This window comes from Pan paniscus, chromosome 20 (genome assembly GCF_029289425.2).
Source record: "Pan paniscus chromosome 20, NHGRI_mPanPan1-v2.0_pri, whole genome shotgun sequence".
NCBI lineage: Eukaryota > Metazoa > Chordata > Mammalia > Primates > Hominidae > Pan > Pan paniscus.
The window spans coordinates 61,104,504-61,124,018 of NC_073269.2; the positions used below are offsets into that span (position 1 = coordinate 61,104,504).

Below are 19,515 nucleotides of genomic sequence, written 5' to 3' on the forward strand. Positions count from 1 at the left end.
ATGTCCCACCACGCCTGGCTGATTTTTTTTTTTTTTTTTTGTATTTTAAATAGAGATGGGGTTTCACCATGTTAGCCAGGATAGTCTCGATGTCGTGACCTCATTATCTGCCCGCCTCGGCCTCCCAAAGTGTTGGGATTACAGGCGTGAGCCACCGCACCCAGCCAGCAAGTGCATTTAGAACTACTCTACTTTCTACCCCATAACTTTTTTGTTTGTTTGTTTGAGACAAGTCTCACTCTGTCACCCAGGATGGAGTGCAGCAGCACAATCTCAGCTTATTGCAACTCCCGCTCCCTGGGTTCAAGCGATTCTCCTGCATCAGCCTCTTGAATAGCTAGGATTATACAGGCACCTGCCACTGCGCCTGGCTAAATTTTGTATTTTAATAGAGATGGGGTTTCACTATGTTGGCCAGGCTGGTCTTGAACTCCTGACTATGTGATCAACCCGCCTCAGCCTCCCAATGTGCTGGAATTACAGGTGTGAGCCACCATGCCCAGCTACACTTTTTTTTGAAACGGGGTCTCGTTTTCTTGCTCAGGCTGGAGTACAATGGGGCAATCACAGCTCACTGCAGCCTTGACCTCCCAGACTTGAGCAATCCTGCCACTATGGCCTCCCACCACACCTCGCTCATTCTTGTATATATATATATTTTTTTTTTGTAGAGATAGGGTTTCACCATGTTGCCCAGGCTGGTCTCGAACTTCTGTGGGCTCAACCGATCCTCCTGCCTTGGCTTCCCACAGTCCTGGGATCAGAAACATGAGCCACAGTGCCTGGCCAGTGCAGCTTTATTTACAGTAACCAAGATATAGAGTCAGTCTAAGTGACCATCAGTGGATGAATAGAAAATGTGCCCGTTGGGTACCCTGCCTACTGCCTGGGTTATGAGATTGTTGGGACCCCAAGCCTTAAAAAGGAAACATGGTAGGCCGGGCGCAGTGGCTCACGCCTGTAATCCCAGCACTTTGGGAGGCCAAGGCGGGTGGATCACTTGAGGCCAGGAGTTTGAGACCAGTCAGGCCAATGTGGTGAAACCGTGTCTCTACTAAAAATATAAAAAAATCAGCCGGGCGTGGTGGCACACTCCTGTAGTGCCAGCTACTTGGGAGGCTGAGGCAGGAGGATTGCTTGAACCAGAGAGTCAGGTTGCAGTGAGCCAAGATCGTGCCACTGCACTCCAGCCTGGGTGACAGCAAGACTCCATCTCAAAAAAAAAAAAAAAAAAAAAACATGGTATTAATTACACAATGGAATACTCCTCAACCTTAAGGAAATCCTATCTTTTTATTTAAAAATTGCCAGTTTTATTTCAGTTAGAGATCACTTTTTAGCATAATGTTTCCTGTCTTTAACGATGGATGAGGGTTTTTTTTTTTTTTTGGTTTGGTTTGGATTTTGGTTTTGCTTTTGAGTCGAAGTTTCACTCTTGTCTCCCCGGCTAGAGTGCAATGGCGCGATCTCGGCTCACTGTGACCTCCTCCTCTCAGGTTTAAGTGATTCTCCCGCCTCAGCCTCCAGAGTAGCTGGGATTACAGGCGCCTACCACCATGCCTGCTAATTTTTGTATTTTAGTAGAGACAGGGTTTTACCATGTTGACCAGACTGGTCTCCAACTCCCGACCTCAGGTGATCTGCCCACCTCAGCCTCCCAGAGTGTTGGGATTACAGGTGTGAGCAACCATGCCCGGCCAAGGGTTTTTAACTTTAGCTGACCTCCGGAGGTTACAAGTTTGAAAACGGCAGGAGGAAACCCAGAGAGTTGTAAACTTACGAAGGTCTGGGCTCTGAAAAAGATGCAAATTGTCTTTCCATGCCAATAGCGCTCACACGGACATGGTGAATGTTCCTGAAACCCGCCGGACTTTCTGTAAGAAGTGTGGCAAGCACCACCCCCACAAAGTGAAACAAGGCAAGGATTCTTGGTATGCCCAGGGGAAGCAGTGTCATGACAGGAAGCAGAGTGGCTATGGTGGGCAGACTAAGCCGATTTTCCGGAAAAAGGCTAAAACTACAAAGAAGATTGTGCTAAAGCTTGAGTGCCTTGAGCCCAACTGCAGATCTAAGAATGCTGGCTATTAAAAGATACAAGCAGCTGAGCGCAGTGGCTCACGCCTGTAATCCCAACACTTTGGGAGGCTGAGGTGGGCGGATCACAAGGTTAGGAGTCTGAGACCAGCCTGGCCAAAATGGTGAAACCCCATCTCTACTAAAAATACAAAACTTAGCTGGGCATGGTGGTGTATGCCTGTAGTCCCAGCTACTCAGGAAGCTGAGGCAGGAGAATCGCTTGAACGTGGGAGGCAGAGGTTGCGGTGAGCCAAGATTGTGCCACTCCAGCCTGGGCAATAGATTGACACTCTGTCTCAAAAAAAAAAAAAAAAGATGCAAGCATTTTGAACTGGAAGGAGATAAGAGAAAGGAACAAGTGATCCAGTTCTAAGTGTCATCTTTTTTTTTATGAAGGCAATAAAATCTTGAGCTTATGGTAAAATGCAAAATTTTTCCCCCCTTCTCCTTTTTCAGAAGCAGCTTTGAAATCGTTTAATAAAAGGAAGCCTCTATCATTAGGTAAGTTACCTCATTTATAACTTTTATTCATGTGAGATCTGGGGACTCGGGCCTTTGTTTTAAGGAGAATGTGCTGAGCACTAAGAATGCAAAGAAATGCCGGACTTAGCATCCCTGCTCCCAGGGCGGAGCTGGTCACACAGGTGCGTAGCAGTAAGACCTGGGAAGCTGAAACACGATCGCGTTTGTTGGAAATCTATAAATACATACAAAGCGGGGAAGGGTAAGCTTGGCCTTTGAATCTGGATAAGCTAGAGACTTTTCTTTTTTGAGATGGAGGCTTGCTCTGTCACCTAGGCTGAAGTGCAGTGGTATGACCTCGGCTGACTGCAACTTCCACCTCCTGGGTTCAAGCAGTTCTCCTGCCTCAGCCTTGGGAATAGCTGGGATTACAGGTGCCTGCCACCAGGCCCGGCTAATTTTTTGTGGTTTTTGTAGAGATGGGGTTTCACCATGATGGCCAGGCTGGTCTTGAACTCTGACCTCAAGTGATCTGCCCACCTCAGCGTCCCAAAATGCTGGGATTATAGGCATGAGCAACCACCACACCCGGCTTTTTTTTTTTTTTTTTTTTTTTTTTTTGAAACAGGGCTTCACTCTGTCACTTAGGCTGGAGTGCAGTGGTACAATCATGGTTCACTGCAGCCTTGACCTCCCAAGCTCTGGTTATCCTCCTGCCTCAGCCTCCTGAGTAGCTGGGACCACAGGCACTTGCCACCATGCCTGGCTAATTTTTTTCACTTTTTGTAGAGACAGGGTCTTGCTATGTTGCCCAGGCTGGTCTCGAATTACTAAACTCAATCAGTCCTCCCGCCTCACCCTCCCAAACTGCTGGGGTACAGGTGTGAGCCATGACACCTGGCCCTTACCAGCTACTTATATCCTGAAGATTTTTTTTTTTTTTTTTTTTTTTGAGATAGAGTCTCAATCTGTCACCCAGGCTGGAGTGCAGTGGCGCGATCCCGGCTCACTGCAAGCTCCGCCTCCCGGGTTCACGTCATTCTCCTGCCTCAGCCTCCCGAGTAGCTGGGACTACAGGCGCCCACCACCACGCCCGGCTAATTTTTTGTGTGTTTTTAGTAGAGACGGGGTTTCACCGTGTTAGCCAGGATGGTCTCGATCTCCTGACCTTGTGATCCGCCCGGCTAATTTTTTTGTGTTTTTAGTAGAGATGGGGTTTCACCGTGTTAGCCAGGATGGTCTCGATCTCCTGACCTTGTGATCCGCCCGCCTCGGCCTCCCAGAGTGCTGGGATTACAGGCGTGAGCCACCGCGCCCAGCCCCTGAAGATTGTGTTTTGAGATGGGGTCTTGCTGTGTTGCTCCGGCTTGATTGCAGTGGTGCAGTCATAGCTCATTGCAGCCTCAAACTTCCAGGCTCCAGAGATCCTCTTACCTCAGCCTCCTGAGTAGCTGGGACTACAGGTGTGCACTGCCACACCTGACTAATATTTGTATTTTTGGTAGGGACAGTTTCACTATGTTGGTGTCAAACTCCTGGTCTCAAGTGATCCTCCCACCTTGGCCTCCCAAAGTGCTGGGATTACAGACATGATTCACCACACCTGGCCATGAAGACTTTTTTTTTTTTGGACAAAGTCTCACTCTGTTGCCCAGGATGGAATGCAGTGGCATGATCTCAGCTCACTGCAACCTCTGACCTCCGCCTCCCAGTTCAAGCGATTCTCTTGCCTCAGCCTCCCGAGTAGCTGGGATTACAGGTGTCTGCCACCAAGCCCAGCTAATTTTTGTAATTTTAGTAGAGATGGGGTTTCACCATGTTGGCCAGGCTGGTCTTGAACTCCTGACCTCGTGATCCGCGTGCCTCAGCCTCCCAAAGTGTTGGGATTACGGGTGTGAGTCACTGCGCCTGGTCTCATGAAGACCTTTTTTGAGACAGAGTCTTGCTCTGTCACCCAGGCTGGAGTGCAGTGGTACAATCTCACTGCAGCCTCCGCCTCCCAGGTTCAAGTGATTCTCCTGCCTTAGCCTCCCGAGTAGCTGGGATTACAGGCGCCTACCACCACGTCTGGCTAATTTTTGTATTAGTAGAGACAGCGTTTCACCATGTTGGCCAGGCTGGTCTCAAACTGCTGACCTCAAATGAACTGTCTGCCTCAGCCTCACAAAGTACTGGGATTACAGGCATGAGCCACCTCACCTGGTGGTGAAGACTCTAAAGGCTCTTCTCAGATCAGCCTTTGTCCTGAAGTTCACATGCCCGTGTCCAGTTCCCTCCCCAGCATCTTTTCAGGAGTTCCATGGTCTCGCCTCTTCATTATCCAGGGTTAAGCTGCAGATATTGTTATTAGGATTCCACCTTGTTCTCTTTTTTTTTTTTTTGAGACGGAGTCTCGCTTGCTCTTTTGCCAGGCTGAAGTGCAGTGGAGCGATCTTGGCTCACTGCAATCTCCGCCTCCTGGGTTCAAGCAATTCCCCTGCCTCAGCCTCGCAAGTAGCTGGGACTTAAAGGTAACACACCACCATGCCCGGCTAATTTTTTGTTCTAGTGGAGACGGGGCTTCACCATGTTGGCCAGGATGGTCTCGATCTCCTGACCTCATGATCCGCCTGCCTCGGCCTCCCAAAGTGTTGGGATTACAGGCGTGAGCCACCATGCCCGGCTGATTCCACCTTGTTCTTACATTCTTTCCCAGTTCATTTTAAATTTATCTACCTCATCAGAAACTAGGGGGTTAGGCCCGGCAGGCAGATCACCTGAGGTTGGGAGTTCGAGACCAGCCTGACCAACGTGGAGAAACCCTGTCTGTACTAAAAATACAAAATTAGCCAGGTATGGTGGCGCATTCCTGTAATCCCAGCTACTCGGGAGGCCGAGGCAGGAGAATCACTTGAACCCAGGAGGCTGAGGTTGCAGTGAGCCGAGATCGCACCATTGCATTCCAGCCTGGGCAACAAGAGCAAAACTACATCTCAAAAAAAAAGAGAAAAACTAGGCAGTTAATCTTCAAAGCCTTTCCAGTGGCCTCATGCGTGAGGGGGGTGTGTGTGTGTGTGTGTGTGTCTTTCACACCATGTGTTCTGAACTACTTAGGAATTCTCACCGGAAAGGCACGTAAACCTGGGATCATGGCCTAATGTACTTTCACTTTTACATCCAGTACCTTGTCAACGTCCTTTTTAGTACCTAATCTAGGCTTCACTACCGAGACTCAGTGGTCGAACTTGAGCCATCTTGGAGTCCCACTGCCAGCACAGCAACAGGCCTGTAACGCCCCCCTTTTTCTTCAGGGATAACAAGGAAAGAACGACCACCTCTAGACGTGGACGAAATGCTAGAGCGCCTCAAAACAGAAGCACTAGGTGGGTGTCAGGACCTCCAGTGTTGGAGTCAGCTGAGGAAGCCGCCCATTCTTGCTGCTTTCTCCTGTTCCTTTGAAGAACCCCATCTCTCTCCAGTCTTTTTCTCCACTATTCTTAATGTGCCCACTGTCTTCTGGAGAATGCCAACCTCCCTTCCATAAGAATAGAGGGAAGAACGAACGTTGCAGAGAATTAGAACTCAGTTTGTAGAAAGTTAGGAGCACGATGCAGAGAGTTTTTGTTTTTGTTTTGAGACAGTTTCTCTGTTGGCCAGGCTGGAATGCAATGGCGCGATCTCGGCTCACTGTAACCTCCACCTCCCAGGTTCAAGCGATTCTCCTGATTCTCCTGACTCAGCCTCCTGAGTAGCGGGGATTATAGGCACCTGCCACCACACCCAGCTAATTTTTTTTTTTTTTTTTTTGAGACGAAGTCTTGTTCTTGTCACCCAGGCTGGAGTATAGTGGCACCATCCCTTTTCACTGCAACCTCCGCCTCCCAGATTCAAGTGATTGTCCTGTCTCAGCCTCCTGAGTAGCTGGGACTACAGGTGCATGCCACCACGCCCAGCTAATTTTTTTTGTACTTTTAGTAGAGACAGGTTTCACCATCTCAGTCAGGCTGGTCTCGAACTCCTGACCTCAAGAGATCTGCCCCCCCCCCAGTCTCCCAAAGTGCTGGGATTACAGGCGTGAGCCACCGTACCCGGCCTTCTTTAAATTATTTAAAAGTTGACTGGTGGCCAGGTGTGGTGGCTCACACCTGTAATCTCCCAGCACTTTGGGAGGCTGAGGCGGGTGGATCACGAGATCAAGAGATCGAGACCGTCCTGGCCAACATGGCGAAACCCCAACTCTACTAAAAACACAAAAATTAGCCGGGTGTGGTGGCACCCGCCTGTAGTCCCAGCTACTCAGGAGGCTGAGGCAGGAGAATCGCTTGAACCCGGGAGGTGGAGGTTGCAGTGAGCCAAGATTGTGCCACTGCACTCCAGCCTGGCAACAGTGCGAGACTCCATCTTAAAAAAAAAAAAAAAAAAAAAAACATTGACAGGCATAAATGTATTTATGGTACATTGCTCAGACAACTTTAATATAAACAACTTACAGAGAAAATTGAGTCTTTTGGGTAGGTGACTTGCCTGAGCTGACTTTGTGATAGGTTTTTTCTGTTTTTTTGTTTTTGAAATAGAGTCTCACTCTGTCGTGCAGGCTGGAGTGCAGTGGCCCGATCTTGGCTCACTGCAATCTCTGCCTCCCGGGTTCAAGGGATCTTCCTGCCACAGCCTCCCCAGGTGCTGGGACTATAGGTGCCCACCACTATGCCTGGCTAACTGTTGTGTTTTTAGTACAGATGGGGTTTCACCAGGGTAGCCAGGTTGGTCTGGAACTCCTGACTTCAAGTGATCCACCTACCTCGGTCTCCTAAAGTGCTGGGATTACAGCTGTGAACCACCGCACCTAGCCTGTGATCAGTTTCAGATCAGCCTTGCTTACTCCACGTTCCCTCTTATCTTCCTGGTAGCATTTTTGTTTTTTCTTGAGAAAGAGTTTTGCCCTTGTCGCCCAGGCTAGAGTGCAATGGTGTGATCTCGGCTCGCCACAACCTCCACCTCCCAGGTTCAAGTGATTCTGCCTCAGCCTCCCGAGTAGCTGGGATCATAGGCGCCCACCACCACATCTGGCTAATTTTTGCATTTGTTTTATTTTTAGTAGACAGGGTTTCACCATGTTGGGCAGGCTGGTCTTGAACTCCTGACCTCAGGTGATCCACCCACTTCAGCCTCCCAAAGTGCTGGGATTACAGGCATGAGCCACCGTACCTAGCCCACATTGACTTTTGATACAGCAAGTATTTCTTGCTATGGCTCTGTATAATAGAGGTGAGTAACTTGGTTGAAGGAATTGTTTGCCCTGTTCATCTCTCTAGACCCGGCCAATGTCATTCCCGGCACACAATCTTTTTTTTTCTTGAGATGGAGTCTTGCTCTGTTGCCCAGACTGGAGTGCAGTGGTGCGATCTTGGCCCACTGCAACCTCTGCTACCCAGGTTCAAGCGATTCTCCTGCCTCAGCCTCCCAAATAGCTGGGAGTACAGGTGTGTGCCACCACGCCCAGCTAATTTTTTGTATTTTAGTAGAGACAGGGTTTCACCGTGTTAGCCAGGATGATCTGGATCTCCTAACCTCGTGATCCGCCCGCCTTGGCCTCCCAAAGTGCTGGGATGACAGGCGTGAGCCACTGTGCCTGGCCTAGCACAATCTTGACAAAGAATTTCGGTGCGACTTGGGGTACTGTGGTGCCTGCTATATCATCATGCTTCAGCAGGAAATGTGGGTGAATAGTGCCTGGTGGCATGGCAGGTAAAGAAATGTTTTTGTTTTTTTTTTTTTGAGACAGTCTTGCTCTGTCACCCAAGCTGGAGTGCAGTGGCGCGATCTCGGCTCACTGCAAGCTCCGTCTCCCGGGTTCACGCCATTCTGCCTCAGCCTCCCCAGTAGCTGGGACTACAGGCGCCTGCCACACGCCCGGCTAATTTTTTGTATTTGTAGTAGAGACAGGGTTTCACCGTGTTAGCCAGGATGGTCTCGATCTCCTGACCTTATGATCCACCCGCCTTGGCCTCCCAAAGTGCTGGGATTACAGGCGTGAGCCACCGCGCCCAGCCGCGGGTAAAGAAATTTATGAAGACAATCGTAGGTAAAGGAAGGCAGATTTATTGGAGAAAGTAGGAAAAGACATTAGCAGAGAGACTCCAGCGGGCAGGTTGTCATGAGAGTAGCTCACTGCCAGGAGACCAAAGCTTCCTGCAGATTTTATAGAATAGGGCTTGGGCTGATTGATAATGTCAACAGGGGATTTAACTTGCAGTCTTCTTTCAGCAGAAGTGTTTGATAAACTGAGGCGTTTCATGGCAAACAGGGAGTTTGTGAGCTCTGTGTGTGATCTGGCCAGGAAGGCCAAACATCTTGAGCCATATCTCCTGGACCATAAAAGCAGACCTGGCCCAGTGCAGTGGTTCACGCCTGTAATCCCAGCACTTTGGGAGGCTGAGGTGGGTGGATCACCTGAGGTCAGCAGTTCTAGACTGGCCTGGCCAACATGGCGAAACTAGATGCAGTGGCACATGCCTGTAATTCCAGTTACTCGGGAAGCTGAGGCAGGAGAATCGCTTGAACCCGGGAGGCGGAGGTTGCAGTGAGCTGAGATTGCGCCACTGCACTCCAGCCTGGGCAACAGAGTGAGACTGTCTCAAACAGACCTATAGCTGACCTGTTTCCTCTTGTTTGTATGCCCTGAACCATGGAGGAAAGCTTATTTATTTATTTTATTGAGATGGAGTCTTGCTTTGTTGCCCAGGGTGGAGTGCAGTAGTGCGATCTCTTACTACAACCTCCACCTCCCAGGTTCAAGCAATTCTCGAGCCTCTTGGCCTCCCAAGTAGCTGAGATTACAGGCATGCGCCACCACGCCTGGCTAATTTTTGCATTTTTAGTAGAGATGGGGTTTCTGTGTTGGCCAGGCTGGTCTCGAACTCCTGAGCTCAAGTGATCCACCCACCTCAGCCTCCCAAAGTTCTGGGATTATAGGCATGAACCACCACACCTGGCCGGAAAACACATTTGTAGCTTATTTGCTTTATCTGATCCCGCGCCCCCTGCCCCCCCCCACCCCCATCAGCCTGCCTCCTTTTCTCTAATTGGGACTCCACAGGAAATACACCTGATTTTGTGTCAAGCTCACATGAGTTTGTATTTTGTAGCGTTTCCAGAAACGAAAGGAAATGTCATCTGCCTGGGTAAAGACATCTTTAAAGGAAAAAAGCCAGGTCTGTACCATATCTTCCTGCAGGGAGCTTGGGATCAGGTTTCTCTTTATAAACTTGAAGTCCTCTTAACTTTCCTATGTAACACAAAGCATTTATTTATGTATGTATGTATCGAGACGGAGTTTTGCTCTTGTTGCCCAGGCTGGAGTGCCATGGCGTGATCGCGACTCACTGCAACCTCCGCCTCCCAGGTTCAAGCAATTCTCCTGCCTCAGCCTCCGGAGTAGCTGGGATTACAGGCATGCGCCACCATGACTGGCTAATTTTTTGTTTTTAGTAGAGACAAGGTTTCTTTATGTTGGTCAGGCTGGTGTTGAACTCCCAATGTCAGGTGATCTGCCTGCCTCGACCTCCCAAAGGGCTGGGATTACAGGCATGAGCCACTGTGCCCGGCCAACACAAGGCATTTTGTTATTTTGGTTTTCCCTATGGGTAACTGATTGCATCCTCTCTCCCTTCCCTCCTCACCAATGATAAAGACAAAGACAATAGGTGCAGGTATATATTGAAGACGAAGTTCCGGGAGATGTGGAAGAGCTGGCCTGGAGACAGCAAAGAGGTCCAAGTTATGGCTGAGAGATACAAGATGCTGATCCCATTCAGCAACCCCAGGGTGCTTCCCGGGCCCTTCTCATACACGGTGGTGCTGTATGGTCCTGCAGGCCTTGGGAAAACCACACTGGCCCAGAAACTAATGCTAGACTGGGCAGAGGACAACCTCATCCACAAATTCAAATATGCGTTCTACCTCAGCTGCAGGGAGCTCAGCCGCCTGGGCCCGTGCAGTTTTGCAGAGCTGGTCTTCAGGGACTGGCCTGAATTGCAGGATGACATTCCACACATCCTAGCCCAAGCACGGAAAATCTTGTTCGTGATTGACGGCTTTGATGAGCTGGGAGCCGCACCTGGGGCGCTGATCGAGGACATTTGCGGGGACTGGGAGAAGAAGAAGCCGGTGCCCGTCCTCCTGGGGAGTTTGCTGAACAGGGTGATGTTACCCAAGGCCGCCCTGCTGGTCACCACGCGGCCCAGGGCCCTGAGGGACCTCCGGATCCTGGCGGAGGAGCCGATCTACGTAAGGGTGGAGGGCTTCCTGGAGGAGGACAGGAGGGCCTATTTCCTGAGACACTTTGGAGACGAGGACCAAGCCATGCGTGCCTTTGAGCTAATGAGGAGCAACGCGGACCTGTTCCAGCGGGGCTCGGCCCCCGCGGTGTGCTGGATCGTGTGCACGACTCTGAAGCTGCAGATGGAGAAGGGGGAGGACCCGGTCCCCACCTGCCTCACCCGCACGGGGCTGTTCCTGCGCTTCCTCTGCAGCCGGTTCCCGCAGGGCGCACAGCTGTGGGGCGCGCTGCGGACGCTGAGCCTCCTGGCCGCGCAGGGCCTGTGGGCGCAGACGTCCGTGCTCCACCGAGAGGACCTGGAAAGGCTTGGGGTGCAGGAGTCCGACCTCCGTCTGTTCCTGGACGGAGACATCCTCCGCCACGACAGAGTCTCCAAAGGCTGCTACTCCTTCATCCACCTCAGCTTCCAGCAGTTTCTCACTGCCCTGTTCTACGCCCTGGAGAAGGAGGAGGAGGAGGACAGGGACGGCCACACCTCGGACATTGGGGACGTACAGAAGCTGCTTTCCGGAGTAGAAAGACTCAGGAACCCCGACCTGATCCAAGCAGGCTACTACTTCTTCGGCCTCGCTAACGAGAAGAGAGCCAAGGAGTTGGAGGCCACTTTTGGCTGCCGGATGTCACCGGACATCAAACAGGAATTGCTGCGATGCGACATAAGCTGTAAGGGTGGACATTCAACGGTGACAGACCTGCAGGAGCTCCTCGGCTGTCTGTACGAGTCTCAGGAGGAGGAGCTGGTGAAGGAGGTGATGGCTCAGTTCAAGGAAATATCCCTGCACTTAAATGCAGTAGACGTTGTGCCATCTTCATTCTGCGTCAAGCACTGTCGAAACCTGCAGAAAATGTCACTGCAGGTAATAAAGGAGAATCTCCCGGAGAATGTCACTGCGTCTGAATCAGACGCCGAGGTTGAGAGGTGAGAACCGTTTCACTCTACCAGTCGTTCCATCTTTAGCCTCATCCCATGCCCCCTTAGGAAGAGGCCAGAGCCTCCTATGCACTGTGGCTTAGGGTCAGGAATTCCCTCTTGTTGGACTCTTTGTTTGTTTTTGTTTTGAGATGGAGTCTTGCTCTGTCGCCCAGGCTGGAGCGCAGTGGCGCGATCTTGGCTCACTGCAACCTCTGCCTCCCGGGTTCAAGTGATTTTCCTGCCTCAGCCTCCTGAGTAGCTGGGACTACAGGCGCCTGCCACCTTGCCTGGCTAATTTTTATATTTTCATTAGAGACGGGATCTCAGCATGTTGGCCAGTCTGGTCTTGAACTCCTCCTGACCTCAGGTGATCCACCTGCCTCAGCCTCCCAAAGTGGGATTACAGGCATGATTCACCATGCCCGGCCCAAATATATTTTTTGAAGACAGGGTCTTGCTGTGTTGCTCAGGCTGGAGTACAGTGGTGAAATCAGCTCACTGCAGCCTCAGACTTCTGGGTTCAAGTGATGTTCCTGAGTACCTGGGATGACAGTTATTAAATGTGTACCATCATGCCCAGCTAACTTAAGTGGGGTGTTTTTTTTTTTTTTTTTGGAAAGACAAAAATCTCACTATGTTGTCCAGGCTGGTCTTGAACTCCCAAAGCACTGAGATTACAGGCATGAGTTACCACACGCCCTGCCTGAATATTTCTTATTGATACGTATAGATATGTATATTCCCAATCTTTTTTTTTTTTTTTTTTTTTTGAGACGGAGTTTCACTCTTTTTCCCAGGTTGGAGTGAAGTGGCTCGATCTCGGCTCACTGCAACCTCTGCCCCACCAGGTTCAATGATTCTCCTGCCTCAGCCTCATGAGTAGCTGGGATTACAGCCACCCACGACCATGCCCAGCTAATTTTTGTACTTTTAGTAGAGACGGGGTTTCACCATGTTGGCCAGGCAGGTCTCGAACTCCCGACCTCAGGTGATCCACCTGCCTCAGCCTCTCAAAGTGCTAGGATTATAGGCGTGAGTCACCGTGCCCAGTCTATATTCTCTATCTTTTATCAATGATGTGCTTAGCATTTTAACTTATTTTTACCCTCTATTGGATTTTTGTCTAAGAAGAATAGGTTCTTTCTCCTGTGATGCTTCTTGGGTGTTGAGTTGTCTGATGGTGGTGCTAATAAGTGATTACATGGTCCAGCTTTCAATTATACTCATTTGTCAGGGGTATATGCCCAGAGAAACCCTAAATACTTCAGCCGTGATGGACACACATTTGGTGTAACCCCCTTCTTCTCTTCCCTATAGATCCCAGGATGATCAGCACATGCTTCCTTTCTGGACGGACCTTTGTTCCATATTTGGATCAAATAAGGATCTGATGGGTCTAGCAATCAATGATAGCTTTCTCAGTGCCTCCCTAGTAAGGATCCTGTGTGAACAAATAGCCTCTGACACCTGTCATCTCCAGAGAGTGGTGTAAGTAGAAACTAATTCGTGAACTAAAATCCTTAGGGTGTGAAAATGGTACAATGTTAACATTGGAGCAATATTCAGATTCCTGTACTAGACTCTTAAGTGCTCAAGACACAGGGAATTGAGAGAGTCCTGTCCTTAAATTTATTTTGTGGGGTAATCGTATAAAGTAATTTCTAGGGGCTGGGCATGGTGGTTCACACTTGTAATTCCAACACTTCGGGAGGCCGAGGCAGACAGATCTCTTGAGGTCAGGAGTTCGAGACCAGCCTGGCCAACATGACAAAACCCTGCCTCTACTAAAAATACAAAAATTATCCAGGCGTGGTGGCAGGCACCTGTAATATCAGCTACTTGGGAGGCTGAGGCAGGAGAATTACTTGAACCCAGGAGGCGGAGGTTGCAGTGAACCGAGATCCTGCCACTGGACTCCAGTCTGAGTGACAGAGCGAGACTCCGTCTCAATAAAAAAAAAAAGAGAAAGAAAAAAAGGGCCGGGCACAATGGCTCACGCCTGTAGTCCCAGCACTTTGGGGGCCCAAGGCGGGGGGATCACTTGAGGCCAGGAGTTCAAGACCAGCCTGGCCAAGATGGTGCAAGACCCTGTCTCTACAAAAAATACAAAAATTTGCCAGATGTCGTGGCAGGTGCCTATAATGCCAGCTACTCCGGATGCTGAGGGTAGGAGTCGCTTGAATCCGGGAGGCAGAGTTTGCTTTGCAGTGAGCCGAGATCGCGCCACTGCACTCCAGCAGCCTGGGCAACAGAGTGAGACTCCATCTCAAAGAAAAAAAAAATCTGTAAAGATGGACAAAAATTTAAACATGGAAAAAATAGTTCCTAAAGTTTAAATATATCGAGCCCCTGGTTTCCATTTAAGTACGATACAGGTGTACACACTAAAGATTTCACTTTCGTTCTCTTTTCCCTAGGTTCAAAAACATTTCCCCAGCTGATGCTCATCGGAACCTCTGCCTAGCTCTTCGAGGTCACAAGACTGTAACGTATCTGACCCTTCAAGGCAACGACCAGGATGATATGTTTCCCGCATTGTGTGAGGTCTTGAGACATCCAGAATGTAACCTGCGATATCTCGGGTATATCTCTTAATCATTAAAATCCTTCATCATACAAACATAAGCTACCACAAGCTTATGTGGCAATTTTGTGTAAATAAGAAAAAGTTCGTTATTCTGACTAGAAACAGTACTAAGGGCAGATGACCCAGGATGCAGCATGGGCTGAACTTGAGTTTCTACTTGCCTTGAACAGTAAACAACCTGGACAACCATACGTGAGGACCCTGAATCCAAAGAAACTCCCAGAATCTTTATCTTTTTTTTTTTTTTTTTTTTAATGGAGTCTTGCTCTGTTGACCAGGCCAAAGTGCAATGGCACGATCTTGGCTCACTGCAACCTCTGTCTCCTGGGTTCAAGTAATTCTGCTGCCTCAGCCTCCCAAGTTGCTGGGATTACAGGCACCCGCCACCACACCTGGCTAATTTTTGTGCATTTAGTGGAGCTGGTTTCGCCACATTGCCAGGCTGGTCTCGAACTCATGACCTCAGGTGACCTGCCCCCCCTCAGGCTCCCAAAGTGCTGGGATTATAGGCGTGAGCCACCATGCCCAGCCAGAGTCCTTATGTTTTGGTTTTGGTTTTTTCTTTTTCTTTTTGAGATGGAGTCTCGCTCTGTCACCCAGGCTGGAGTACAATGGTATGATCTCAGGTCACTGCAGCCTCCACCTCCCAGGTTCAAGTGATTCTCCTGCCTCAGCCTCCTGAGTAGCTGGGATTACAGGTGCACACCACCACACCTGGTTAATTTTTGTATTATTAGTAGAGATGGAGTTTTACCACATTGGCCAGGCTGGTCTCGAACTCATGACCTCAGGTGATCCACCCCCCCCCACCCCCACCCCACCCTGCCGTCGGCCTCCCAAAGTGAGGCGTGAGCCACCATGCCCAGCCCAGAATCTTTATCTTCTATCAGAGATCATTCACTCATGGTTCATGCTTCTCCTGTATGATGATTCAGAATACCAGCTATTGACATTTTTCAAGCAAGAACCCTTCAGGAACATCAAGTTGCCCCTTTTCTGTTAGTCCTCTGGTTTGAGAGCTCTCCCCTTGGGAAGCTGTCCACGTGGCTGCCCAGGTGATGAGAACCTACATGCGTCATGGGGTTCCATGAAGCCTCACTTGGCCACACTGGTGTAGTAGGTGGTCATTGGCCTCAAATTATTGCCCTGGGCCAGGCGCAGTGGCTCACGCCTGGGAGGCCGAGGTGGGTGGATCATTTGAGGTCAGGAGTTCAAGACCGGCCTGGTCAACATGGTGAAACTCTGTCTCTAATAATAATACAAAATTAGCTGGGCATGTTGGCGCACGCCTGTAGTCCCAGCTACTCAGGAGGCTGAGGCAGGAGCATCATTTGAACCTGAGAGGCGGAGGTTGCAGTGAGCTGAGATCACACCACCGCACTCCAGTCTGGGCAACAGTGTGAGACTGTCTCAAAAAAAAAAAAAAAAAAAAAAATCTTGGCTGGGTGCGGTAGCTCATGCCTGTAATCCCAGCACTTTGGGAGGCCAAGGCAGGTGGATCACAAGGTCAGGAGTTCAAGACCAGCCTGGCCAACATGGTGAAACCCCATGTCTACTAAAAATACAAAAACATTAGCCGGGCATGGTGGCGCGTGCCTGTAATCCCAGCTACTCGTGGAGGCTGATGCAAGAGAATTGCTTGAACCTAGGAGGCAGAGGTAGCAGTGAGCCAAGATCACGCCATTGCACTCCAGCCTGGGCAACAGAGCAAAACTCCATCTCGAGGACAGAAAAAAAATTTATTGCTCTGGCTCTACTGATACAACCTTAGGCTGCTTAATGGGATCTTCTCAGTTGAATAGGATGCTGTACATCTCACAGGTATTGGAAGGTTGAATGAAACCAAGCACATGCATTCAATAGTGGCTGCTGTCATTACTAACCGTTGCAATTACCCTCTTTTCTTTTTGCCTGAGGATAATGGGATGCAGGGTGAGGGGGAATATTGGGTGAATTAAAGATTTGGGTCACGAATTTCTTTCTTTTTTTCTCAAGATATAGTCTTGCTCTGTCTCCTAGGCTGGAGTGCAGTGCCACAATCTTGGTTCACTGCAACCTCTGCCTCCCGGGTTCAAGTGATTCTTCTCCGTCAACCTCCCGAGTAGCTGGGATTACAGGCACCCACCTGTATTTTTGTATTTCTAGTATTTTGTATCTCTGGTAGAGACAGGGTTACGCCATGCTGGTGGCCAGGGTGGTCTCAAACTCCTGACCTCGGGCAATCCACCACACCCAGCTAATTTTTGGTATATTTAGTAGAGCCGGGGTTTCACCATGTTGGCTGGGCTGGTCTCAAACTCCTGACCTCAAGTGACATCCATCTTCCAAAATGCTGGGATTACAGCCATGTGCCACCACGCCCAGCTAATTCTTGTATTTTTAGGAGAAATGGGGTTTCATCATGTTGTCCCGGCTAGTCTTAAACTCCTGGCCTCATGATCCACCTGCCTTGGCCTGCCAAAGTCCTGGGATTACAGGCATGAGCCACTGTGCCCAGCCACTCATTTCTCATGAATTTATTCTAACACATTTTCCGGATGAACAGAGCACCTTGAAACATAGGTTAGTGGGCTGGGTATGGTGGCTCCTGCCTGTAATCCCAGTACTTTGGGAGGCCTAGGCTGGTGTATCGCTTGAAGTCAGGAGTTTTTTGTTTTGAGACGGAGTCTTGCTCTGTCGCCCAGGCTAGACTGCAGTGGAGTGATCTCGGCTTACTGCAACCTCCGCCTCCTGGGTTCAAGTGATTCTCTTGCCTCAGCCTCCTGAGTAGCTGGGACTACAGGCACGTGTCACCACGCCCATCTAACTTTTGTATGTTTAGTAGAGCCGGGGTTTCACCATGTTGGCCAGGATGGTCTCAAACTCCTGACCTCCTGATCTGCCCACCTCGGCCTCCGAAAGTGCTGGGATTACAGGCATGAGCCATTGCCCCGGCCAAAGTTAGGAGTTTGAGACCAGCCTGGCCAACATGGTAAAACCCCATCTCTACTAAAAAATACAAAAATTAGCCAGGCAAGATGGCATTTGCCTGTAATCCCAGCTACTCAGGAGGCTGAGGCGGGAGAATCTCTTGAATCCAGGAGGCAGAGGTTGCTATGAGCTGAGATCGCGCCACTACACTCCAGCCAGGGTGACAGAGCATAAATAACTCCCTTTCAAAAAACCAAACAATGAAACATAGGTTAGCGGAGTCTGCATCCAACATTAGAGTCAGATTGACTAAGTTCTGTATTTCCAGCTGATTCCTGGGCGATGTTGGTGCCACTGGTCTGACCACCCTTTGACAACTGCTGCTCCAGATAATTCAAGTCGGGGTATAACACAACCAGTGAGATGTAAACCAAAGACGATTCCGCGGTTAGATTCTCAAGAATGACTTGTTCTGCCGGGCGCGGTGGCTCACGCCTGTCATCCCAGCACTTTGGGAGGCCGAGGTGGGCAGATCACCTGAGGTTGGGAGTTGGAGACCAGCCTGACCAACATGGAGAGACCCCCACCTCTACTGAAAATACAGAATTAGCTGGGCATGGCGGTGCATGCCTGCAGTCCCAGCTACTCGGGAGGCTGAGGCAGGAGAATCACTTGAACCCAGGAGGCAGAGGTTGCAGTGAGCCGAGATTGCGCCACCTGGGCAACAAGAGTGAGACTCAGTCTCCAAAAAAAAAATGACGTGGTCCTATTTCTCCCACAGGTTGGTGTCTTGTTCCGCTACCACTCAGCAGTGGGCTGATCTCTCCTTGGCCCTTGAAGTCAACCAGTCCCTGACGTGCGTAAACCTGTCCGACAATGAGCTTCTGGATGAGGGTGCTAAGTTGCTGTACACAACTTTGAGACACCCCAAGTGCTTTCTGCAGAGGCTGTCGTAAGTCTCTCCTCTCTTCCAGAGCAGCTGTGCTTTCGATCTGGGGCCACAGACGAGCAATGGTCATGCCTGACTTGGCTGTATGGAACCTCTCACTGATGTGAACACCTGTTCACATGTTTAGATCCAGGCCGGTGGCCTGTGAATTTTATTCTTCTCTCATTCCTATTCCTTCATAGGATCACCAGTGCATGATAGAAGGTGGGGAGTTCACAAGAAGGGGCTTTTGGATGCTGGCACTTGTGGAGCTAGCCGGGAAGGTTGAAGTTGGAAATGTCAACCGTGTTGCCATTTGTGATTCTTTTGTAGGTTGGAAAACTGTCACCTTACAGAAGCCAATTGCAAGGACCTTGCTGCTGTCTTGGTTGTCAGCCGGGAGCTGACACACCTGTGCTTGGCCAAGAACCCCATTGGGAATACAGGGGTGAAGTTTCTGTGTGAGGGCTTGAGGTACCCCGAGTGTAAACTGCAGACCTTGGTGTAAGTCCGTGCTGGCTGCCTGTTTGCGTGGGTGTATATGCACACACCCCCCACCTCCGGGTTTGAGTAGGGTTGTTATGAGAACACTTAATTCCTCTAAAAGTTCCAAGCATGATGCTAATGACAACTGGTAAGACCTGGGGAGATGATGGTAGGAAAAAAGTATAAGTAGTAGTAGTAGTAATATTCTATAGGGATTTGGACAATGTAGCTAGTTTTCAGGGTTTTTTTTCCTCTTTATGTATGTATGTATTTTAGAGATGGGGTCTCACCATGTTGCCTAGGCTGGTCTCAAACTCCTGAGCTCAAGAGATCTGCCTGCCTTGGCCTCCCAAAGTGCTAGAATTACAGGCATGAGCCATGTCACCCCATGCTGTGTTTTCTCTTAATCTGTGTTCTTAGAACTATAACTGTAACATAAATTGCATGCAGTTGGTTGTAAATGGAATTCATTTACTTATTTTTTAATGAATGATTTGCAAATCAGGTAGTCTTCTGGGCCAGTGTACGCTCAGACTCCCAATGGAAGCTATTGGAAGCCACATGCTCAATGTGATCCTCCTGTTAATACTAAAATCACAGGACACGTGGCCTGGCACAGTGGCTCACGCCTATAATCCCAGCACCCTGGGAGGCCGAAGCAGGCAGATCCCTTGAGGGCAGGAATTCGAGACCAGCCTGCCCAACATGGTGAAACATTGTTTCTCTACTAAAAATACAAAAATTAGTCAGGCATGGTGGGACATGCCTGTAATCCCAGTTACTCAGGAGGCTAAGGCAGGAGAATCACTTGAACCCGGGAGGTGGAGGTTGCAGTG

The 19,515-nt window shown here is 49.7% G+C and overlaps 1 protein-coding gene across 3 annotated transcripts in view; it reads left to right on the forward strand.

Moving 5' to 3' along the window:
• Window positions 1-19,515, forward strand: part of NLRP2 (NLR family pyrin domain containing 2) — a 37,972-nt gene that overhangs the window by 6,353 nt on the left and 12,104 nt on the right. For 2 of the 3 annotated variants that reach the window (XM_055102904.2, XM_034945006.3), the window contains 8 exons: window positions 2,533-2,577; window positions 5,829-5,900; window positions 9,663-9,728; window positions 10,208-11,774; window positions 13,086-13,256; window positions 14,186-14,350; window positions 18,047-18,217; window positions 18,527-18,697. In XM_055102904.2, the coding sequence (XP_054958879.1) occupies window positions 2,533-2,577; window positions 5,829-5,900; window positions 9,663-9,728; window positions 10,208-11,774; window positions 13,086-13,256; window positions 14,186-14,350; window positions 18,047-18,217; window positions 18,527-18,697 (2,428 nt within the window). The remainder of the gene's footprint in view (window positions 1-2,532; window positions 2,578-5,828; window positions 5,901-9,662; window positions 9,729-10,207; window positions 11,775-13,085; window positions 13,257-14,185; window positions 14,351-18,046; window positions 18,218-18,526; window positions 18,698-19,515) is intronic. The other variant, XM_055102905.2, reaches the window with a different exon arrangement.